General features: G+C 37.6%; 2 protein-coding genes across 3 annotated transcripts; one reads left to right on the top strand and one right to left on the bottom strand.

Moving 5' to 3' along the window:
• Positions 1 to 131: 131 nt before the first annotated feature.
• On the bottom strand, positions 132 to 22,078 carry LOC144649958 (engulfment and cell motility protein 1-like). The gene is made up of 24 exons (XM_078509557.1): positions 21,593 to 22,078; positions 21,387 to 21,427; positions 18,603 to 18,672; positions 17,622 to 17,672; positions 16,352 to 16,444; positions 14,379 to 14,455; positions 13,942 to 14,041; positions 13,598 to 13,686; positions 12,750 to 12,815; positions 11,872 to 11,944; positions 11,196 to 11,246; positions 10,381 to 10,506; positions 9,551 to 9,679; positions 9,213 to 9,317; positions 8,077 to 8,188; positions 7,449 to 7,657; positions 6,739 to 6,836; positions 6,302 to 6,353; positions 5,689 to 5,752; positions 4,986 to 5,087; positions 4,356 to 4,429; positions 3,941 to 4,027; positions 3,303 to 3,347; positions 132 to 2,963 (listed from the first exon to the last, which is right to left on the bottom strand). The coding sequence occupies exons 1-24, from the start codon at positions 21,677 to 21,679 to the stop codon at positions 2,808 to 2,810; spliced, it is 2,157 nt and encodes a 718-aa protein (XP_078365683.1). The 5' UTR covers positions 21,680 to 22,078; the 3' UTR covers positions 132 to 2,807.
• Positions 22,079 to 22,235: 157 nt separating this feature from the next.
• Positions 22,236 to 24,863, top strand: LOC144649985 (thiamine-triphosphatase-like). Of its 2 annotated transcripts, XR_013569988.1 has the most exons (3): positions 22,236 to 22,833; positions 23,489 to 23,608; positions 24,111 to 24,246. XR_013569988.1 is itself a non-coding variant. In XM_078509608.1 (2 exons), exons 1-2 carry the CDS (start codon positions 22,275 to 22,277, stop codon positions 24,239 to 24,241), a joined length of 690 nt encoding a protein of 229 aa, XP_078365734.1. In that variant the 5' UTR covers positions 22,236 to 22,274; the 3' UTR covers positions 24,242 to 24,863. The 2 variants fall into 2 exon arrangements, 1 of the variants encoding a protein (XP_078365734.1); XM_078509608.1 differs by lacking the exon at positions 23,489 to 23,608 and having other exon boundaries at positions 24,111 to 24,863.
• The last annotated feature ends 633 nt before the right edge of the window (positions 24,864 to 25,496 follow it).

The following is a 25,496-nucleotide window of genomic DNA, read 5'->3' as shown; positions in this document are numbered from 1 at the left end:
GACGTGCCGCGAGTTCGACAACAGGATGCGTTCAGTTTTACTCCTTCATCGCATTTAAATTGAGAATCTATATAAGATTTACTGCAGTATCATACCCAACCCCGAATCACTTGTTTGGGTTCATGTTTGTAAGGATCCAAAAATACAGTAAAGTTTTGATCTTTTATTTCTTTCTTTGAATGGTAGAATGTTCTGTAATTGTTGAATTCACTAAGAAAACGCGCACACCCCCACGATTTTAAACCGCGATGCATAACATTTAGCTATACTTACTAAAGAAAATCAGGACACTTTGAAGTAGAATTGCAAGCGTTATAAACGTTTTTTTTAAAGAAAGTTTACAATGCTTGCTAGAATAAAACCAAGTCCAGATTTTCTTTAGTAAGAATATCGAGACCTCCATTTATAACTTTTCAGTCAGTGACAACAGCTTTTTAGTTTTTTTAAACGTTATAAAACTTGCTTGTTTTATTGAAAATATTCCAAATTAATAACAGAGGTCGAGGTATGTATAGCTGAATTTTTATAAAAACATGCTTAGTTACAGTGATACAAAATAAAACTATTCTGCATGGAATTCGACCATAATTGAGACAAATTTATCATTTACACGAAGCACACTGGGGCACAGTTTTGCATGACGGTGCGCGAAAAAAAATTAACTAAATAGCAGAACAGATGTTCGTTACTACGACTGCAAAGCAGCATTGACAATCTTGTTAGCAATAAAGATTTTCAACTAGCTATTTAGTATCTAAAATTACTTCTTACGGAACTAGGACTTGATTGAACGAAGAGCCTGATTTCAATGGCGCTGTAAAACTGAGCTCTTATTTACTTTTGGTTTTTGCTTTAGTATAAAAAAGTATTATATTCGTAAACACGGTTGAAGCGTTCGTTTTAAAAATATAACACTTCCCGTGCTTAAATAATGGGCATTTTAAAATTGAAGTATTCATTATCAGGATCTATTACTGAGCTCCTGTCATTTTACGATGATGACGTCATGCCAGATTTATTTTACTCTATTTTACAAAAGAAATAGAAAGTTACCAACAAGTGTTTACACAGCGAGAATGCGGGACGGTTCTTGCATACAGCTCGGGATTACACACAAAATGTCACAAATTTACGCAAATGTCCCCAAATAGTTCTGGCACTGCGGCTTAAAAGTACTCTTACTGAACTGGGCTCCGGTCTCCAAGACCTTACCTACAAGACCATAGAAAATAGGGCTCAGAGCTCTATTGCATTGCCTCAGAACAGAAGCATGATATGCTTCTGCTCAGAATTAACGGCATTTCGGTCTGGGCTCTAAGAAGAGCACAGCCTTAGCTCTTAGCTCCATAGTAAAAAACAACATCAGGGTCACGGGGTTTCAGAACTCCCTATGCAACCTGAAATGTTTAGGCTGTGTAAGCACCTGCGTTATTTTTCTATTTTGTAATTAACCCCTAGTAGTTATTTCATATTTCTTTTATTTTTTGCAACGAAGTTAAATTGACAGATTTAATATGAGAATGAAAAGCCCGACTAGGCGAAACAGTGTTAAAGCAAGACCTTCTTGAGAAACTCTTCAAATGTATCAAAAACATTGCAACGAGAATCAATTCTGTTCATAGAATTGAACAGGAAAGGTGCTCTTTGTGGCTCGTTTCTTATCACAAAATTTCAAAATGCATTAATTAAACATTCTACATCTAGCTACCCTATAATTCCAGATTCTCGTTTTTACCTCTTTCTGGACATATTTCCTCCAAACAATAAAAATAGCCCGGGTATATTCTAATCATGCAAACTATGTATCAAAATACCTTAATATTAAAACGCATTTTAAACTAATTGTTCATTTTATAACCACTAATTAGTAAATATTAACTATTTAAATGAAGGGTACTTTTTTAGGTTCAACTCCGAAAGTTTCGAAAGCAAAAATGTGAAGCATCACGAAAAAAAATCCGTCAAATGTTTATAATTGTCATAAATGATCCCATTTGTTTTAAATAAACTGTGTCGCGGGTTTTAACCGAATTTAGTCTTAATTGGCATCAAATTAAGTGAAATTCAAAGATACCCACAAAACAGTAAGAGGGACATTTCAACACAGCAAATACAACAGAAGGTACGGATGGACAAAAATTGAAGAAGATTGAAATAGATTGCTATATGGGTTCTTGCGCAAAAACAGCTAGGTTGAACAGTTAACAAGATAATTATAACGAAGCTACAGTTTTGTCATTTAGATGCATAGAAGTAATTTCTTCATAGCAAATATTTGGGAAAACTTCATTAAAGCGGTTTTCACTTGAGTGTCGAAAGTTAATTGCGTTTGCTTTGGTTTTGCATTTCTACGCTTAGTGATTGGCTTAAAAATCTCGCGCCACTTTCTCAGCCAATCAGGAGTAAAACCAAAACCAATCGTGACCTGCGCGCGCACGTTTTCCCGCGCTTCGTACCAGCTATATGTATTTGCTTCGTGTTTTGATTGGTTCACTGAATTGTCTATGTCCTTTGTGATTGGCCAGAGTAATTACTTTGGTTTTGGTTTTACGACACTCAATTGAAAACTGCTCTAAAAAGACTGAACCCAACCGTGCCACAGTCCTTTCAACAGCGCAGATGTTTCATTTACACAAAACTCGTGCAACATATAGTGCACGCAACTTTGGTTGCAGCAAATGTGAGAAAATCGCTCGAGACATGTTACTGATGATTTCATAGTTCAGTTGAGCTATACACAACACCTCACAGTAGAAACCTATTTTCGGACTTGAACCAAAAAAGGCACACCTTCAGTTACTACAAAGCTAACTAAAGTCATAGACAAAGTTAAAATTCGGGGGCTCTGCCGGTACTGGAGGCGGGGTCGCAGGAATCGTTATATTCTCCAAGTCTAATAATCTGAGTTTCATTTCCATATTGAGGAGTGTTTCTAGTTCTTCGTGTGACTCCGAAGACGGCATCTGTGTGGACGCAACAACAGAAACGTTAGCAAAGTCAGACACGTTCCACCGCTATGTTGTAATTTAAGGGGGGCCTTCTTAACTTCAGATTTAGAGCCATTGCTAAGGATTTGCTTAATATTGTTTTTGGTGGCAAGCCATTTTGGAGCGTTTGGCTACAGTGCTTCATGATGAATTATTGGTGGGGAGGACAACTGCATTGCATTTCTTTCATCGTTCATCGCGGGAAAAGAACCACGAGAGAACTGGAAACGGAAGGCGAGGGACCAAAGCGTTTTCAAAAGACTGTCCCCGATGTATATGTAGGAGTAAGGGGCAAACTAACATTCACAAACTTACCTCTTTGTTGAGTAAAGTTGCTAAGCCATCAGTCCAAATGGCAAACTGAAACGAAAAAAAAATCCTCTCATTTTTACAAACGAATATTCACTTGGTTGTTTTATGTAGGTGTTCAACTTCAGTTTTCCGTGGCAGGAAGCGACTAGAAGTACTTCTTCTCCCCCTGAATAAAGCCAGGCTATCCCAACAATTCACCGGTACCGCGTGGACACACTGTAACACTAAGTGTCTTCCCAAGAAGTTGATATTCAATACTGGAAATTACCAAGCAATATCTTTCTGAGCGTTAGCTTTAAATTGGAAATAGAGAACCACACGAGGCAAAGAAAAATCGAACCCACGGCCTCTTGGGTAGGCCTACATCTACATTGTGGGGGGTCTTGCAAAGGGAGGCATGCTCCCATCACTGCAACACATTAACAAAACAACTACAGTACGAGGTCGGATAAGACGGAAGCAGATCGTGAGTAAAGGTGGATAGGAAGGGAACAATTACAATATTGCATTGCAATTGTTTCATTGACAATTCTAATCATCATCATCATCATCATCATCATCATCATCACCATAACCTTTATTTAAACACGATAGGGGTTTAAAGCACAATGCTTGTGGGGTCGTGTATCCTAATCACTAACCGTTGCTGGGGTTGCTGCGATAAAGTCGAGATGTTTCTCCTCTGTCTCACTTTCGTACATAAGAGAAAAACATAAAGTTACATACGCCTGTGAAGAAACAAAAAGAGCACATACATGAGAATAAAATCACCAAACAACGACTGATTTCTAGCGTCTCTTTACATGTTTCTGCAAAAATCAAATACGTTGTTTGCGAACGAGAAAGGAATACGTGATTTGTGTATTTAAAGAAAAACGAACATTAAAAATTAAAGAAAGTTAGCCTGTTTAGTGGTGTGCATATTTTTCTTTTTAACACTATTAACTTTCACCCCATTTCATTAACCTTTAACGCCTAACGAATGTTATTTTTGTCCCAATGATTTTATAAACAACAATATCTTCAACAAGCAAAACTTAAACTAAAATATCTTACTTTGCTGAATTTCCGATCTTTACTATGAGGACAATCCTTTCCAACCAGCAGGTTTTTAATTTTGGCGATTGGTACTGTGAAAATAATAACAAGATAAAATAAGAGATAACGCAACAGTGAAGACAAACTTGTGTTGAGTTCTTTATTATAAAAAAAAGAAAACTTGTGATAAGAAGGTAATGCCGATGTTGCAGAGTGAAGCCGGCCGTTAAATGGCCGAAAGCATCTCTGGTTAGCACTTGTGTTGACTTGCGATAACTTGCACTCGCCGTGACTTGCATGTCATTCGTTACATTCTGATCGTGAGGGACTACGCCCGTAGCTTCGAAGCGGCTTTTTTGTAACGCGCACCCTTGCGAGTAAACTTGTGAGTACGTTTTGCCATTCAATGCGAGTTTGTACGCAAGTTCCACTTGCGACTTCTTGTGCCTCCGTTTGGCCAAGCCTTCAAAAGCAAAGCATAGCAGGCAGTGTACGACAAGCAAAATACAATTACTTGGCGATGTGGCACTCAAAAGCTTTCATTTGTATGGTCATACATTCGACCAATCCAGTAGGCTTTTTTCTCAAGACAGGATATTAAAATTCAACAGGGGATAAGATGAGGGAAAGAAAGACCACATTACTTACATTTGTTTGGAAGATTTTCAAGAGGAGGCGCCTGGCCCTCTTGACAGTCGCCATAATGGAGAAATTTTAAATTCGGTGACAACCTACAATACCAGATTTTATCTGAAATGTGACAAAAACAAAAACAAGAAAATATTAGATTGAGTGACTCATTAAGCTTCTCGGGGTAAATATTTCCGAGCTCACCCAACATGAGTCGAACCTATGACCTTCCGTGCACCGGTCGAACACTGTGTCTGCCTGTGCAACTTGGGGCTTCCCTGTCCATCACTTGCTTTAACCAAACAACTTTGGCCTTCGCCGGTCGGAATACGAATTTTTTTGGTTGAAACGTCTTTTATAAAAGTTTTGTAAACGTTTTTTTTTTTGCATTTTTATAGCAGCAACTAGTATTTTTTTTATTTGTTCACTCTAGCCTGTTCAGTCTTGCCTGATTTTAGATTGGTGTTTATAAGCGTGACATAGCCTTTCGGCTTACACGCTATATAAATCTACCAACAAAGTGAAACACCCGTGTCAGCTGTGGCTAAGTCGCGATTTAAACCTGCTATAAACACAATGAAACATCTGTGCTAGCAGCCTGTGTCACGTTGGGCTATGTCATGATTTTTGAATCTCACCGTGAAACACCCGTGTAAGCTGACTGTGTCACGCAAGGCTAAGTCACGCTTAAAGTCTGCCAACAGGTTAGTGGTCATCTTACCTCTCCCGCGTGCTCGCCCCGGGGTCCTGTCAAACTGGGCTCCTTGAATAAGCTGATCCAATCTCTGTAAATAATTAACACAAGTTATTTGGAGTTTTAACTTTAATGCTATATTCAACGTCTAATAATGTGGCTTACTTTTTAAGACCTTACGACTTTTATTCTACCTTCTCAAGGTAGAAACATCACTTTTCTTAACAGAATATAGGTTAATTATTTGAATGTTAGATCTGAGAATTTAAAGTAGTTTTCCACTGAGTGTCGTAAAACCCATACCAAAGTAATCACTCTGGCCAATCACAAAGGATGCAGACAATACAGTGATTCAATTAAAACCCGAAGCAAATACATGTAGCCGGCACGAAGCGCGGGAAAACGTGCGCGGGCGAGTCATGATTGGTTTTGGTTTCACTTCTGATTGGCTGAGAAAGTGGCGCGAGTGTTTTAAACCAATCACTAGTGTAGTAATGCAAAACCAAAGCAAATGCGAATTACTTTCGACACTCAGGTGAAAACCGCTCTAGTGGTTCTTTAAGAGAATTTCTCTTTACTAGTCGAAGCTCCGCGCTCTGTCTCGCTAAACAGCCTGTCATAAAAGCTAAAAGAATGTTACCTGTTGCTTGACTAATTCTTTCAGTTCTGGAAGCACTTGTTCTCTAAGTTCTCTGTATATGGGAAAATTACAAAATAAGAAATGATGAGTTCCCCACACATTACAATTAAAACGCGTGAAGGCGTCCAGCCAAAAAAGACAAAAGTGATGCCCACATTTTGATGCCCTTTACAGGAAAATTTAGTATAATTGATATCCATCTTTCCTTAGAAGTGTTAAAATGTTTTCTCTCAGTCTTGTTCAAAAGAACAAAGAACTTTTGTTAAGGTTTCTTGATCAATGACTTATTGGCAAAGGTCACTCTTATTTAAACGTATGTGGCTACAGAAGGATTTCTTTACGGCCGGTCACATATCAATGAGTCAAGAATTATGCGTAAAGACCTGTTTTCTGATGTTACCACAGGAAAAGTAAATCTAACTTGCTTTTGTACTCACACAACAGGTTTGGCTTTTAATTCCATGATGTTCCTTGCATGAATCTCTTCTTGAAGAATTTTAACAATTTGTGAATATCCTAAGTTGAACACGTTCGTCTGCAAGGAAACAAGTTGTTACTGAGCGCCCGGCTTCTACTTGAACCGAGCCACTTGAAACAAAATTAACCAATCGAAACGTTTATTGACAATTAAAAATGGCGACCTCTTTTGTAAAAGAACCAATCTACGGTGGACAGTGGTATTGGGACATTCCAAAACGTTTCCGAAAAAGTTTCTGCGGAAGGCAACCTCTTTCACAGAGCCTGTTGGAATACTTTTTCAAAGAAGCCGACAAATTTTGGCCGCCTTGGTAAGGTAAATAGGCCATTTCCGAGTTACCCTTTGCCTATGTTTCAAAAAGAGTCTACGTGCGAAACCATTCATATGAAAATGAGTTGTTTTGCATGAAAATAGACCCGTAGGTGAAACTCACTTTCATACGAATGGTTTTGCACGTAGACTCGTTTTAAAACAAAGGCAAAGCGTGACTCGGAAATGGCCTATTTGATCTTTCATGGGAGGTGGAAAAGGGGTCGGATAGTTTTTTGAAAATACCATTGTGATTGTAAGGCATAGAGTGTGCGCTCGGATACGGAATTAGCAGTGTGTGTATAGCCAATAAAAATTAATGTAGCATAAAACAAACGTGTAATTAATAATAGGGTGTACCTTAAACAATTCCATAGAGAGATGTTTGTCTTTGAGGGCTCTGCAGATCTGATCCTTGACCACTTGCATAACACGACTGAAATCTCCTGAAGTGGCTCTCATCTCTTTCCATGTCTTGTTTAAAAGTTGAATACAAATGCAGAAGAACTCTTCGAATGCAAAGTCCATGGTGAAAAATATCGGGTAGTACTCTTTACCGGAATCAGATGCTAAAAATTAAGGCAAAAAAATGAATAAAGATCGCCCGCCTATCAAAATGAATTTACATCAATTTATTATAAGCGTGCACCCAGAAAGGCGATTTAGCTCAACCGAAATCCAGCAATTCTCTACAAACTGTACTGAATGTGTCTGGATGGTAAGAAAGTTAAGGATTTTACGTTTCGCAGGGATCCAACTAACGTTAGTCTCAAGTTTTGAAGTTCGCTATTGTTACTAGTTCATTCTCACTACTCAGTGGCTCGTATTAAAAAATCAAACGACTACTACACTGTCGCGTTTACGGTACGTGGTACGTTTTTGACCTTCTTGGGGGGAGGGGTCATTTCATTTAACTTCCATTTCCAAGCCGCATGTCACGCAATCTTTCCATTACAAGATTATGTGACAAACCAAGTCTTCTACTTACGTGGCTCTCCATTGATTTCCAGGACTTCACACAGCATTTTGGTAAGTGCAATACTGGTGCGAGCAAACGGGCACTCGTAGTCATCACCTCGACTGAGATTTTCCAGAATGACCTTGGCAGAAAAGTCTCCAGTTAGTTCTCTTTTACACAAAAAAAAACTAATGTTGTTAATACCCATTTATAAAACTGAAGTAATGGTAGGAATGTCACCACTGAGCTCAAAACGTGATGTTTTAAAAACTTCAATGAACAAACTTGAGAAATTTCTCGGTGTTGTGAACACCGATGACGAAAAGACACAAAAGTGAATGTAAATACTTTGTTTATCCTCGGATTGTAGAGTAGCTTTTAACATAGCTAATATCTCCGAGCATTTCAACAGTACAACGGCACAATGGGCAAAGACCAGACCACAACACCGGGAACTTCGTGCCCTACTCTTTACGATAAGTGTGTGGGTTCTTTTACGTCCCCTGCTGACCATAACACTGAAGATGCAGGAGACGGGGCCTACGGTTTATCGTCCTTATCCGAGAAGACTAGAATATCTAACCATTTGCAGTTGTTATTGCAAAGGCAGCATATTCTCCTCAGTTATTTTAAGACCCTGAGTGTTGGTCCGGTCTGGGACTCGAACCCGAGACCTCCCGCACGGTAGTCCGGCGCTCTACCAACTGAGGTAACCGGTCGGCGGTTAAAATCAACAACACACACACACCAGAACAATTACTAGCCAGCAATCGTTTCAGCTTTACCAAGTAGTGCCTAAACTTTGCGACCTTTCCGAAAATATATCGGGAAATGTTTTAGTCTTTCAAAGGTTTTGTTCACGTTATTTGACAGTTTCCAACGTATCTATGTTGTGACAGGTTGTTCTACTAACGTTTCGCTCGTTTCATTTTCGGTTTAATGAGTTCTTCTCAATTTTTCATAGCATCTATTTAGGCAGCCTTCAATTATGGCTCATTTTAGCACTGACACAGTTTTGAATGTTGAAAGTCAACTGGGTTGGTAATATTAAATGATAATGAAATAATAAATAATAAAGATGGTAAATTTCAAGCTCGGTGATAAATAGTGAAGAAAATTACTCAACATGACTCGAGCGTGGGATAAAGAAAAAATGAATGAAATACCCTGCGATACTGCTCCTCGTGTTTCCGCGCAAAATAAACCATTGTGTGCAGAGGTAAAAGACCTGGAGGAACTTCACTGAAGTCATTTGCTGGCGATTCAATGTCCTATAAAAAATGACAGAAGTAGTTAACTGTAAAAACTCTCAAAAAACTTTGCGTTCACATGATTCATTTTCTTGACATATCGTTTAAGCTCTGTTAAGCCCCACCCCACCCATTCCGCTCCTCCCACCTCCCCCGGAAGTTCAATTTGGTCAACAAGCTACCCCTTCCAAGATGGTCGATTTTTGAACAAGGTTACTTTACGTGTAAATGAATGAACCAAACCACGAACTTACCACAAAACCGAGTCTTTTCAAGTCTTTAAACTGGTCGCCTGCTTGTGAGAGAGGTCTGACTGAACTAGACGTCACATTATCTGATTCAAATGCCGCACGCTTCAAAGTATCAAGACTTTCATAAAGGTTCTGATAAAATAAAAAGAAACAACAGTCAATTACCACTGACGAATTCTAACACGACGGTTTTCCATATGTTAGGAACTACCAGGGAAAACGTTGTTTTTCAATGGTCCTGTAATGGTCCCAAATGTTTCCAGTGCTACAAAGTTTAGTTAAAAAATGGACAGCCTCGTACTTGAGTAAGGGCATGCATGTACTGTTAGTAAAGTAATACATAAAACGGTATGTATCATACAGAAATCTATAGTCAACTGTTTCAATCCTATAGGAGAATCTTACTTCTCCTCATTTGAATAACAAAAGCTCATGGTTCGCCTTAAGGTCAGAGTAGAGTTAACAGCCCTTTCCACGGTTTACTTTTCTCATTTACATCACAACAAAATCGAATGTGGTTGCAAGACAATTTCTGGAAGAAACTACAAATTGACCATAAATATAAATGCCTCACATCCACGCTGGATTATATTGTAATACAAATTAATAAGAAAAAGGTAGTCGTGAAAAGGGCTCTTATAGACTGACTTGTTTTTATACTAACTGTAACAAGAAGTTGGTTTAATTTAAAACCGAACTATTGCCTAAAAGTTCATTACTCTGAACTTAATCTGGTAAATAGCACCATGACGTTATCACTCTTCACGTTTACTTTTATTCTCTATTATCTTGCATTGTTGGTTAGTCCTGGATTTTAGCAGTAACAGACCAACCTGATTTTGAGCATTTCCTTTGGTGAATACAAAGTCTACCAACAGACTGCGGAATATGAGGGCTTGATACACATACAGCTGGTGCTCCATCTCATTTTTCATGGCCTTGGAGTCACGGATTATGTCCTGTTGACAAATGAACGTTTTGATGTTTTAGAATTAAGAAAAAAGGAAAAAATGCAGTGCCTAGACAGTTGGGTTAATTTAAAACCGCTGCAAAAAAGTGTTACCATTAGCCAGAAAAAATTTAAATTGTGTATCATGAAAATACAACCCCAAAGTGCTTAAAAAAATGCTTAATCGTATCAAATACTCAACAAAAATAAGCTTACACTAGGTGCAAGAAAATGCACATAACCAAAGATGCTTAACAAGATAAAAAAAATCGGAAATCTTGGCTGGAAATGATGCAGAAATGGTTTGAAAAATAATGTTTTTAACAGAAACTTGTTTTTTTTTTAAATGTTTCTGTTTCTTTTCTGGTTGGAAAGGAATGCCAGGAATGTCTGTACCATTTGGCAGTTTCTTCTGCTTCCAGTTGCTTTTTAGGCGTGTCTTGTCCCTAGATTTCCCACAGCCATTTTTTATGCTCTAGGGACTAAGAAAAAAGTGGTGCTGCTTATAGTCTAAGTTCATCTGGCACCCAAATTCGCAATTGGTTTGGTTATTGCATCTATTTATTTGCAACTAGAGTCTTCTTTTAATCAGTCATAGAACATCCGATTAGAGCAATTTTCCACTAACGTCTTCCCTTTTTAAAAAAAAAAACACCACCTACATTTGTACAACAAATGGTACTCAATCTAATAACTTACATTCATGATATATGTCCTTACTCCTTTTCTTGAAAGAGTATCTGCAAATTGCTATAAAGTATTTCAAAAAATAAAAGTAAGCTTAAGTGCCTACTGGTGATACCTCACAGACACTGCTGTATGTACAGTAGCTTTCATGTTGTGGACAAAATTTTACCACAAGTATGCATAATGGGATTGCATTTGTTTGGTCATGTTAATTTACTTGAATCAACAAGGTTGACTTGTACTGCAATTTCCCAGTGAAATTAATTAGAATAATTACATGGTGAAGACCCCCCCCCCACACACACACACACACACACACACTTTGTCGGTACCCATTAAAAAAACCCTTAATGGAGAGAGCCACTGTGAGTTAACATTAAGTGTTAAATTGCACAAAAACAAAACACAATGACCCAGCCAGGGCTTGAACCCAGACCTCTAGATCTGGAGTTGGGCAACAGGGTCAGGTAGCAGCTCTCAGAAGGTCTCACATGAATGCGTTGCTACCCTTTGAGAGAAGCAAAGCAAGCGGAACAATGCTCCTAGCCCCCAAAACAACAGCAACTGATACACTAGAGGAGCAGTAGAATTACAAGCTAACGCGAGCTGCTACACTACTAGAGAAATTATAACCATTAGTAAATAAATGAAGTAAAATATGGAAGTGTACTGGATGGCATAAACTCACTCTTTTATTCGTTGTTCGCATAAAAAGGCTGTTGATAAGGGCAATGGCATACAGCTGAATATCTTGATTAGAGCTAAAAAATGAATTAAAAACACAATTTTATAAGCCATGACACTGTCTACAGAAGATGAATTATTCTCTTACACTAACCTTAACCATAAATTGTATAATCATTTCAAAAGGAAATCCTGGGAGAAAAAAATGACTGTTATGCAATCATGTTCAGTCCATCCTCTGAACAATTTATACAACAAAAATGTTATACATGAATTATACATTTGTTGGTTAAACCATCTGGGGTTTTTTCAATTACATCATAGGTCAGAGTGCATTAAGTCTGTCAATGTAGAAAATAGATGTTAACCACAGGGTTTACCTTATTATAGGAAATTAGCGCTTCATGAAATTAACGCGAATTACAAAAATTCGCGTTAATTTTTGTTAACGTTAATTTCCACGCTTTTAATTAAGTGGAGCGTTAATTTCGGCGACCTTAATTTCCATTAATTTGGCCCCATTTTTCGATACATTCCAGACGTTCTAATCTCCTAGGAAAAAGCATTATTTCTTCAGGGTGGACGCTCGATGCGGTCAGATTTCTTTGCTCAACCCATATAAGTTTAGGTATGTATCACGAACATTGTTTCCGTCTCGGATTTTACACCTCATGTTGTCTCAAGAAGTGTTTTTTTTTTGTGTACGTTGCGTTAATTTCCTTCATTTTGAAATGTTGCCCTCTCTCTCACGTTAATTTCATTTATTGGGAAGTAATATTTCCTTCGTTTCGCGTTAATTTAAGTCGCGTTAATTTCAAATACCTTAATTTACACAAGCGTTAATTTCCTATAATAAGGTGTTATGTGCTGTATGGTACTTACTTTTTAAGATGGAGTATGAGATTCTCAAATACTACTTCTTTTTCTACAATTGGATAAAACGTGGGGCTGATGGACACAAAAGAAAGTTTATATGTTAGCTTTTGAAGAAATGTTGCATAATATTTTTTTATCAAAATTAATTCTTTTTTTTATATACAATGTAGCTTTAGTGCTGTTAGCACTAACAATAGCTAACTACACATCAATTAATTTAAATTCTGGATCAACCAAATGTCCCTTTAGCTTGCCACACTGTTTCTGTACTGTACATGTAAGTAAAGCAGGGCTGCAAATAATTTTTTCACTTGAAAGGACATATGTTCTACTAAGACACCATCTTGGTCGGGCAAAACAAAATTGTGGTCAGACAGATTTTTATTATCTTTGCTGTAAAATGATTTATGATCAAAAAATTGCCTGGACATTACATGTATGTCCAACTACACTTGGGATTTCGTCGGACATAAGCAAATTTTGGTCGGCCAATGTCCGATGACCAACTGTTATTTGCAGCCCTGGTAAAGTAACATACATGTACAATGTAATGTCAGTAGTAACATGGTTCTACATGATTCTAATTTGTGGTAACAAAAAAATTATACTGTACAGCTGTATATGCAGTACATGATGTTGACCTGCATGCTGTGGCAGGTATTTCTAAATCTCATTTTCAAGAAAAAAAATTGGCCTGCAATTGATGTGTACAGTACATATGTCTGGTGCATGTACTAATTTCAGCACAACAACTTCATGAGACACAACTTAAACATGTGACTCAATTGATGGCGGGGTGTGCACTCAATAACCGAGCTTGAAAAACATCTTAGAGCATTCAATGTATTTTTAACCTGTTCGTGGACACAGCTTCTAAGATTGATAGACATCTCTTGAGCACCGTGGCATCTACAGGATTCTTCTTGTTCACAAATACTGTCAACTAAAAAAACATTTGGCATTTTAAGATTTAGCAAACTTCAAATAGCTATATATAATTAGTACTTAAACTTCAAAAATAAAAAAGACTGCAAAATAAAAAGAGCCTTGTAAATGCCTCTATTGGGCAATCGTTGCAGTCCCCATACATGTACAACAATTAATTATAATTGTCTTTTTGTCACAAAGTGGAAAAGTCAATTCAAATTTCAATATGTTAGGTTTGAAAGTCAAAGAAAGTATGTGACTGTATAATTACATTTTTTATAAATCCATGTGTGAGGATATCCCATGATACTTCACCATGATCCATCAGTTCATGAAAAGATGTCAGGCAGTGAGCTAGAGACTCGTTGATTCTGCAAAAAGCAAGAAGAGTAATAATTATGTACAATACATGTACGTACACGCATAGTAAAACTTCAATTTCAATCCTTTAGATACATGTTGATAGCCGTCAGAGCATCAAGAAGAACTGAGCAAGAAGGCTGTTCTAACTCTCATACTGATGAAGGTGGACAGAAGCCATCAAAAGTTGAGTAAAACAAAGACAGATCAGCTTATAATTATGAGAATAAAGGTTTTTCTAATCAGCAGTTTGAAAACAAAAACATTGACTGTTTCACATTGCATGCAAATGACTCTAGCCCCCAAAGGTTGATACATTGTAACATTAATTTTAATAATTCAACTCACTCTGGTTTGCCTTCTACCATGTTAATAAGAAGCCCAAGTCCATTCCTTTTAATAAACTCACTGGCAAAGGTTGAATCCTATAAGAACAGGAAAGGGCAATTCCATGTGAGAATGTGAAAAATCCAGATTTTTAAAAACTGATTGGACATAAAATCATACCCTGTACTGTATTGTTGACAAGTTATAGTACATAGAAAAATAAGTTTCAGTTCGCTTGTGATAGCAACGCATTCAGGGGGGGTCTCCAAAGTAAGTGTTTATTTTTTAATAATAAACAATAGGTGAGAGACACATTTTTTAACTTGCTTTATAAAATTTGGAAATGATTTGTGTCTACAAACAGTTATATCAGAAGAAATACCTCAAAGGAGTTAACACATAAAAAATATAAATTTCATCCTGAACTTTAAAAAAAAATAGTTATTAACAAAGTAAATTTTGTTACGGACGTTACGTAACGTCCGTAACGTTTACACAATCTTTTTCCATTCTTAAAACAACCATTTAAAAGATTTCAAAGATATTTCTGCCACAAAGCTAAATATTCTTTATAAACACTTTGGTAAAAAGTGGTCCCTGAAAAACTGCAACATTTTCCAAAAAATGGTAACAAAACTTTGTTATGGACGTTATGTTGCGGACGTTACAATTCTTGAAGCTTGTGATTTTGGATTATTTCTGCCACAGTTAAAGGCAATTTTGGATATGTGAATTCTCAAAGAAAGCAGTGTTTTAGAGAAGGAATGGGTTATACCCACTGGAGTCCAGTATATGTCTGTGGGCTCAGATAGTTTGAGCATGCTTATGCTCAAGGCTGAGTACTTTATGTAAAATGCATGTAGTGTCCTTTATACTGTGTTGGGACATTTCACAGCTTTAACATAAAGTACCAACCAGTTTGATTTATAAAATGTTAAATACAAGCCATTTTGAACTTTTATGTCCAAAAAAATGTGGCCAGGCACCATTACAAAATAACATAATAATTCACACAGTGTAACGTCCGTAACATTGGCTGTAACGTCCGTAACGTTAAAGTTCACATAGCATTGTATAATTGCGAAAGCGAGTTTAAATGAAATGAAGCTTTTTGGTTCACACAACTTCTATACTTCAAATATTTGGAGCAGTTCATGCAATAAGCCCTGACACTTCACAGGGATTTTCCATTAATACCAGTGCTCTTGCTCATGTGGTTGTTTTTTATGTAACGTCCGTAACGGTGTGTTTTTTGCTCTATTTTAACATATAGGCCAGTCAAGTGGAAAACTTTTATAACTCAATTAATGCGTCAGTAGGCACAAACATGATAATCAATGTAACATTGGACAACCTCTTCCTATTCTTTGCCTGTGCTAGATTAAAGTTTCAAAAATGACTCTGAATGTAACGTCCGTAACTGTGGAAATGCCCGAAAACAGATTTACAAAAATACAATAACAGCAAATACTGACATGAATCTGAAACTGCAAGAAACATCATAAAGTCTGAAAAGTTAAAACATCCTCTTCAACTTTGCTTAATTATGAGATATGTCAGTTTTTTCTCCTTGATACATAATGCACATATCAATGTTGAGGTGCTGGGGAGGGGGGGGGGGGGAGGGAGGGAGGCTGGGCATAGGCCGGGCATTTGAACTTACATGTACTGAGCTGAGACTTTCTGTTCAAATGCCCAACCCCAGGGCATTTGTGGATGTTCAAAAAGAGTCACTAAACTTTGATAAAATGCTGTAGGAAACTCCATTTTAAAAACAGTCAAAAGTCCCCACAACGGGCAAACAATTGCTGTAAAATCCCCTGCCTATGCCCTGCCCCCCCTCCCCAGCGACATTGATAGGTGCATAAATTGTAAAAACATTACTTATTAATAAGAACTTATGAAAACTTAAATTCTTAAACAACTTTCTGTTCACCCAGCTAATTTTTCAAGTGGCAAATTTGTATAATAAATATTTCTGATAGCGGCCTTACCTCTGATATACTTGATAAAGTTGACAAAGCATTCCTTTTTTCTTCAGGGTTGGATGATTGTAAGCGTTCAAATATCTCCTGTGCAAGTTTAGCCTGCAAGACATTATTAAGAAACAGTAACGGCTTGGCAAAATGAGGAAACATGTTTCCAGAAACATTTGTAGCATGCACATGTTTCCTAAATGTTTCCCAGCTTTGTTAAACGGCAAGCATTGTTTCCAGTGTCAGTTTTTTCCTCCAGGACACCTCAAAAACATTTATTTACGTGTTTCCACATGACATGGAAACATGGCAAACTAAGGAGTCAAACAAACAGGCGTTAAGTTTTGAAACAAAACCATACTTTTTATCTGTTTCTATAAGTGGTGGTTAATTTCCTTGATGAAACAGGAAGTTCTTGTTCTGGTAACAAAATTAAGGTAAAACGCATGGCTATTAGCCAATAGTCATTTAATCTGAACCAATAAAAGAAATTAAAAATCAAACTGATTTGAAAAAACTCTAAATCAAAGATAAATTTAAACCACAACATAGAATGATATAATCTTCAGAAATTTTCCGAAAATGCTCAGAAACGTTCATATGACCTTCGGACAACATTCAGAATCTTCTGAATGCTTTGAAAAATTGTTGGAAACCTTCAGAAAATTTATTGTTAAGTACTTGACAGGTGGATTTTAGCAAAAACAGTACTTCTGACAGAATTAAAAATACCTTATTCTCACTAAATTTCGCGAGTTTTAAATTTCGCGAAAAATCAGGAGCCATATTTCGTGAGTATTAAATTTCGCGATTTTGAGAGGAAGGTAGAATTGGAGTGTATTAAATTTCGCGTTTTTTTCAATTCTTCAATATGAAGCTTTGTCCTCAGAACTGTAACAACATAATTAACACGATCGTCATCGTAAAAAACAGCAACAAAAGAAGCTAAACATAACAAAGCATAAGGTATTCCTCAGTCTAAATACCCGATAGATACCAATCTACGACTGCAAAAGCCAGATCTTGAAGAACTTAACTACAGAGGACAGTTCGGACAGTGAGAGTGATGCAGTGGAAGATAGCTGATGGACAAAATTAAACAAAAAAACCTCCAAAACATGAAGCTGAGACATGTTCGAATTACTATTATATATATGATATTAAATTTCGCGATTTTACACTTCGCGTGTCCTATATTTCGCGAGTATTAAATTTCGCGATTTTTAAAAAATTGCGGAAATCGCGAAATTTAGTACTCACGAAATTAAGTGAGAATAAGGTAACTTACTGATGAGAGTGTGAGCTTCAGTACTGCCCCATTCTTTATTCCACTTCGGTTCTACATGGAGAGAACAACAAATATGAACAAGATTGTGTATAGGACCTAAAATTATTATCGTTGCTTACCAAAAGGCAGTGAATGGGTGTACCTTTGTAAGCAGGTACTAGTTAAGAAAAAATTATTGAAAATCTACTTATTAATAATTTCCCCATTTCCCATCTTTCATAGGCGGTAAAATTCATGCAACAGATGGGCATTTTCCCCGACTCCCAGCTTAAGGTCATTGCCCTGTATTGCATTGCGCATCTTTACTGCACAGAATTTTACGCGTAATTAGCGCGCGCACATAAACAAAATGGCGGCTTTTTTCTATGCGGCTTAGACCGCGAGAGAAGTAAATTGTTGCTTTCTAGTAAATGAGTATGGTGACCTATCAATTTTTTCTCATATTTTGGGTACATAGCAATCAAATTCTTTCTGTAAAATGAAAACAAATCAATTCCTATGTTTGAAAAATAAATTATCGCTAAAAACGTGTACTTTGCCAGTTATTTGCAGAGGAATTATAAAGGAATTATATGGAATATACAAGGTATTCCTGCTCCTAAACAAATGTGGTGACCCCCTTTTTTATTTCAAAATTTAAGTCCCAATAAAGTAATAGACCAGTAGGTGGAGTTTGGTTAAAAATCTATGTTCAGTTTTATTTCGGGGCAATGACCTTAAATCTACATATCAATGCATGTAGTCTATGTACATGAAAGTTATTCTGCCAACTTTTCCCGATTCCCTCTATAGCGCGCGCCTGCAATGAATCAAGGTGGTTGTATTCATCAAACCCTGCGCGAGACTCGGCAACGATGCACGTTGCTGAGTCGCACGCATGGTTTGATGAATACAACTACCGTGATTCCCTGCAGGCGCGTGCTATAGAGGGAATCGGGTATTGCCCAAACAAACTATAAGTATATCATAAGCAGCACTTACTTCTTCAGTTATGTAACAGTTATAGTCAGCATATTGGAAAGCATACTGCTCTGGAATTGGTAAAGACCAACTGAAACAGACAAATTAAAATAGAATGTAAAGTTGAATATTCATATGTAGCAGGGTGCATTAATTGGGAACAAAGATAATAATATATTTTGTAGTTTAATTTATTTCATTATTTTATTATTTTGCTATGTTACATGTAGTTTCCTGTAGGGGATTCATTAAGGTTTGGAGGGGGGGGGGGGGCATCAAGGGTTTTGCACCTTGGAAAAGCATCAGCAAGGACCTCCTCTCTTTGGTTAACTGAAGTCAGTTCAGATGTTGAAAACAGCCAGGCAAAGTCGTATTCACAACCAGTCAATTTGCCCAATGCCTGCCCTTAATGAAACTCCTAACTGTGTCGGATAATTTTAAACATTGCGGTTTGAGAAAAGTATTTTTTATGCTCACTTATGTGATGCCGAAGAGCCCTAACATGGGTGCAATCCATTCAAGCAAAATTTCTGGAAATTTCGGTTTTGAAACTGAATGGATCAGTTTGGTCCAAATGAGAAAGTTTTGGAAAATGAGGTCCACCTTTTAAGACCAATTTTGTGGTTAAACTGGTCTGACCAGAAATTTGCCGTTCCGTTTGACCATGACTTTGTGTTTGGACCCCAGTACCACTCTGTCATATGCATACTCCTGAAACAACAAGGCCGAACAAAATTTCCAGTGCATGCACTGTATTCGTATGTTTCTTTGTTTCATACAGCTAAGTTGACTGCAATGATAACAAACAGGATTTGGACACAAACTTGCTATTTTGATGTGACAGGCTAAGTCAAGTGGAAAATGCCATTCCTATTGACACAAAAATTTCGGAAATTCAAACCAGAATTATTGGTTGAATGGATCATGCCCATTAGGTCTATGCGCATGTGCCACAAGAACTGGTGCACACGGACATTTCTTGTAAGTTGTTTCAGAATTGTTTACCGTCATATGCATCTAATAAAGGTTTGAACTTCAAACTTTATTGTCTGCATATTTTTTTCTCCAAAATTTGAGCTTCCAAATCGGGGGTGCGGCTTATACACGGAACTTTACGATATGTTTCCAGTACCCAAGACGCTTAGAATGTGTGGTTCTGGAAAATGTCCATATTCCCCTTACAGTAGAGATTGGAAATTCCTGGGGGTGGGAGAGGTCTCCAAGGCCAAAAGCTGTAAGGAAATTTTAGAAGCTTAAATCAAATTTCCAGAGGGATGGGGGGTCTTGGGAAAAATTCCTTCTGTCGGAGACATATGGATAATTTATGGAACTACACAATATCAAAAATACATTTGACTGGGGTCTCACTTAGTTAGATGGAAACATGTACACCATTTATGTCAATTACATGCATTAAAATTGATTCTTCCTTGCTGTCTCCATGCTGTTATACAGCAGTTTATGCACCAATCATATTTGAGGAAATTGCAACACCGATAGTTACAATTAATAATGGTAATCAATGGTACCTCATTTTCTCCAATTCTGTCTGCACTCATACTTGCGATTAACAAATCTGACGCCTGCTTCATGGTTGTCCAATTTTATTAATCACAAGTACATGACTACAGATAGAATTGGACTCCACTCAGTCCTATTTACAATTTATGAAATGTAACTCCAGTCGGTCTGCCTAACAGTATCATTTTTTATAAACCAGTCTTTGAACAAGTTTTTGATTGAGTTCGGAAAATAATTAGGAATTATTATCAATACATGCGGCCAAATTGAAAACCGCCCTATTGAAAAAAACGCGCTTTGCGGGCCGCAAATGACTCCTAGCAGGCCGTTAATGCATTAACGGCCCTGCAGCTGATTGGTTCTCGGTTCATCATCGATTAATTTTAACCAATCAGCGTCGCTGACGTGGGAAAACCATTCAGGTGCGTAGGCATACAGCAAGCTTTCCCTTTGAAGTTAACACAGCCTCGAACAGTTTCTCGCGAAATGGTAAATGGGACAAAATGCAGCCAAAAAATCGGATTTAAGCAAAATATTAATGCACAAGGTGAAGAGAAAGAGAGAACAACTTCTTGTTGTCTTGCGAGAAACAAAACATCATTCACTTAATTGTATTTCCGGTCGAACTAATTTAACTAAAGCAGTTGCAGGAATTTTACGCCGAGGCTCAAACGGAAAATGTAAGTTTGTAAAGTATTATTATCCATGAATCAACCCATTGCTTAATTATTATTTTCAGAGACACTGCAGCTAGCTCTTTTATACTACAACTGCACAATAAGACATAGGCCTCAGTAGTATCGTGTAAAATTTTCATTTTGCGACGAAGTACTTGTGTTATTGAATTGAAAATGTTAACTTTATTAAATGCATTTGTTACCTTTCTGGATGTTATTTGGCCTTGTATATTGATAATAATGACAATAAAATGACTTTTTGAGGGAATATTGTTTATTTGCTCTCTTGTAGTTCGCGCTCGGGCCACAAATGACACTACGTGGGCACAAATAAACAATATTCCCTCCAAAAGTCATTTTATTCCCTTGGCAAAGTTCTGATTTACTACAATAGCTACCCCCCCCCCCCCTCTTTCTAATAAGCCCCATAAAAATAATGTGCTTGAAATCCACCCCCCACCAGGGGAGCTTAAAAGAGAAAAATAGAAAGTGAAGTTGCTATGATTGTCTTGCACTTCTTCTTCGACTATAATGGGTTAAGCATTGCACATGGAGGTTTAAACTTGCCTGCTGATAGGAAACATGCATATCGTAAGCTTATACTTACGTTGAGCAGACATCTCTGACAATTTCCTCTAGTGGTCGACTCTATCAAAGGAACAGTCAGAGTTTATTAACGGCATAGCCGTGAATATTTACCATTTTTATCATATTAACAACGTATCAATGATATCTTAGATGAATCAATGTAATCTAGGCAAGAAGAAACCTAACAAAATAAAGGTACGTTTCCTGTTCGGGAGCTGTTTATACCTGATCAAATGTTGTGAGCAGTGGAAGTTGTCCTTCCTTCTCGATGGCAAGTTTTATTTGTTGTGCTGGGCCACGGTTCACCGACATTATTGCAGACAGTTCTCTTTAGCCACAACAATCCTTCCTGAAGCTAGATTTCCTCCAGCTTTCCGTGATCAAATTCGCTCAATTCAAAACCATTCGAAGACACAACCCTTCAAAAACAACATGAAACCTTTCGTAGGATTCGATCGATGTTCTAGCAAATGTTACGGCGTTTCACCGGCCAGTAGCAAAGTTTATCCAATAGAGCATCTCTGCAGATGTTATTAAAGCAGAAAAGCCAGAGGAACAGTGTTAAAACGACGAGGAAATGTTATTAATTCGATGGCACAAGCGACTGTTACTTCCGACTGAGAAATCACCCACACTCCCATACAAGAACAAAAATGTACTGTCCCTCCCCTCGTTAGGAATGTTTGTACTTTATTCGCTGAGGTGATACTGTGAAAATTGTAGTTTTTTCAGTACAAATCTAAACCTGTATGACTATTTTCTGCGGAAATCTAGTCATAATAAGGGTGCATACTGAATTTATATTCGAAACACAGGGCATATTTCGACGCTATTTCCTGCTAGGTAGGGGACGGGATGGGTAGGACATTGTATCATTCCCATCAGCCTCTGTTGTCCCAATTTAAACATGGCGGCAGATTTGGAGTGCGGAACTTTGCGATCTCCTCAAAAAATCGAAGTAGAAAGCAAATTTCGTGTGCCACCAGACTTTGAGAGACTTATCCAGATAAAAGGAGCAAAACTGCTTCAGCAAACTTCATTTACTGATGTTTACTTTGACTCTCCTAATCACGAACTAACACTGTCCGGACTTTGGTTGAGGAAGCGCGATCTCAAATGGGAACTAAAAATTCAGAAACTGAAAAAGAAATACTGGATCGAAAGCAACTGTGAAATTGAGGATGAAACAGAGATTGTAAAAGAACTTCTTGGAAGATTGACAGCTCATTATCCAAATGTTGACAGAGGATGTACGTCTGTTGAGGACATTATACAAAACACTTGTTGCAAACAGATCGCATGTTTCTCAACGCACAGAACTGTGTATGAGATGCCGAACGGCGTTTTAATTGACTTAGATCAGGCATGTTTTGGCTATCGAGTCGGGGAGCTGGAGGTCGTAGTAACAAGTGAAAAGGACATTGACTTGGCTGAAGAAACTATTCAAAAAACTGCAACACTTCTTGGTATGCATTAATCCCTTAGCAATATTATTACTAAATTCCGGGAATAGTTTTGCGAACTTTCTAGATCTTTCTAGATCTACATTTGTCGTTGTTCAACCGACCCAAATAACTCGAAAGAAAAAAGAATATGGAGGTGCAAGTGAAACTGTAGTTAAACACAAATGTAGTCTCCTTCACAGCAGCTGTTTGGGCTTGTCATGCTATACTCAGAGGGACTGCTGCATGGAGAGCCCAAACAATAGCTGTCAAAGAAACTAGCAAAATAATATACCCATCAAACTCTACCTAGATGTAGCCATACCCACCCCCAGGCAAGCAAACGTTTAGAGTTGCTTGTGGGACAGGCTGGAATTCCAGTTTTTTCAAGCTTTGGCACTAGCCAATTTCTTGAACGTCTTCAGAGTACTAATTTTCTGTTGTCATCCAAGCAGAATAATTGAGCAGAAGTCTGTGAGTTGCAGACTTTCAAATTGGAACTAGCCAGAAGCTGTTATTCTTGGTGTTGTCCAAAAGGATCGTAGAGCCACTAGTGACAATAATTTCATGCCCACTTCAGGGATGGCGGAGCAGTTTTCCAGGTTGGGGGGGCTGACTAGTGACTTTAAGTGGGGGGCTTAAGAGACTCTTCTCGTAAAAAGTCTTTATTTTTTTTCAGAAAAAGTGGGGGGGCTAAAGCCCCCGCGGCTCCGCCGTCTCTGCACTTAAATAAAAAGAAACTAACACAAGAAACATTATGAAGATACTGTATTACACTGACATTAGTTGGTTGGCTGAGGTAGGAATGGAAGAGACCTTTGTAAGTTTCTCTTCTTCCATGTCTCCCAGTATGCCACACCCCCAACAAGCACCCTCATCATTTGTAGAGGGGAATATCCCCCACTGGGACCCTGTGCTCCTTTTGAGACACAAAGATTATGGCATGAGAGAAAGGGACTACAAGCAGTGTATACCATTCTTGCCTTCCTGGGAAGTGAACCCCCAAAAAATCCATTTTTGTTTGCCAGTTTACATGTAAAACTATGCACATGATAAATGCAGTCTTGAGATCAATATGGTGTTTATAGAGCATAACCCATCCCTTACAAACTTGAATCTGGCTTGTATAATCATATATTTCACACTTGTACATGTATGTGTAGACTTTATTTAGTGTTTGAAATCAAATGACAAATAAAAACTAAAGTATTTTTTTGTTTACTTTACACTCCATGTGAAGTTGCATGCTAACATGACGAGAAAGCCAATTTCTAAAAGTTTGTAATATGATTTATTTTTAGGTATTGAATGTAAAATTGCTGTTCCTGGCAAAGTGGAGGAGTATCTTTTACAGAACAGTAGAAGTCATTACGAGCAGCTTGTTAAAAATGGATATTTTATAGATAGGGCAATGTTAGATCAGCATGGCTAAGGCTGAACAGAAGTAAGAGTGAGCTCAGTACATCTAATTTCTCCTTGCAATCAAGAGATTTGAATGGTTTGCCAAGCAGACAGTTTGTCTCCTATGCAGTCATTCTTTTGGCTTGTAGTGCAATCTTCCTCCCGTCTGTTTGTTGGGGAGGAAGATAATGCAAGGAGGCAAAAGAACATCTGCGCAGGAAGCTGCCAGCCAATGAAAATAAAGAGAATCATTGACTCAATGTTTATTGAGGCAGATTTGACTGGGACTGGTTTGCCGAGGAACCAGTCATTAAGGGATTTGTTATAAAGTGCAATAGAGACTTTGTTGGTCAACATTTGTGGGTAACAGTGTAACCCTCTGACATCTTAGATTTTGCAATGTTTCCCACTCAGAGACTTTGGCAGAAAAACGGTTTTATTGTTAAATGTCATGTGACCTCAAAGTAGCCAATAAAAGGGCACACTGTTGGGGGGAAATTCCAGCTATAAAACAGTAGAGCTTATAATACTCAGTATCAACAAATTGTCAGTGTGGCACAGCAGTACTGTTGACTATTGCTTATATAATATAAGAGCAAATACTCATACTAATCGATCTTTTGTAGTAGTCAAGTCTTTTTCCATTCTAAAAAGACGAAAAGTTAAAAACTCAGTGTTCTCGTGTTATGCATAATTGTTGGGATGTGTGGTGCTGGGATAGTAGCTGAAACTTACAAAGGCTACAGTTTTGGGTGCAAAACAACGATTTGTTGACATATGTAGTAAGCATCCTATTTCGAGATATCTTCAAGAAAGCCTTGCCTCTTTCTATTCTGCCCAGGTTTCTTTGCTCTTGTCTGCACTTGTAACAAGACTTAAGTTATTAAGAAACAAATCTTATTTTCTTTGTCAATAGCATGCAGTTGTGTCAGTGCTGTTTCTGATGCTTCCTTGACATGATCTTTTCACTACTAAGGATTTTTAAGTTCAATAATAGTAAATCAAATTCTAAATTTCATTTGACAAACAAACAGTGTGGATTAGAACATGTGTTTATATCAACTGATTTGAAAAGGATGGCCGGCTTCTGTTTAGCTAAGCCTGAGCATGTGACATACTGACAGATAATGAAGTGATTACATTGCTTCAACAAAGGGCTAAAGCTCGAAACGTCAGCTTTTCAAAATGCGCTACGGCGGTTTATTTTCTTTTGTCAACTAAGTTTACACACAACAAAGAATATTTCATTCTAGCCCAAGCCAACTCAAACTATCAGTTTATCATAA

This window comes from Oculina patagonica, chromosome 4 (genome assembly GCF_052425735.1).
Source record: "Oculina patagonica isolate OP01 chromosome 4, crgOcupat, whole genome shotgun sequence".
Classification (NCBI taxonomy): Eukaryota; Metazoa; Cnidaria; class Anthozoa; order Scleractinia; family Oculinidae; genus Oculina; species Oculina patagonica.
This window is presented reverse-complemented; position numbering and strand designations above follow the sequence as displayed.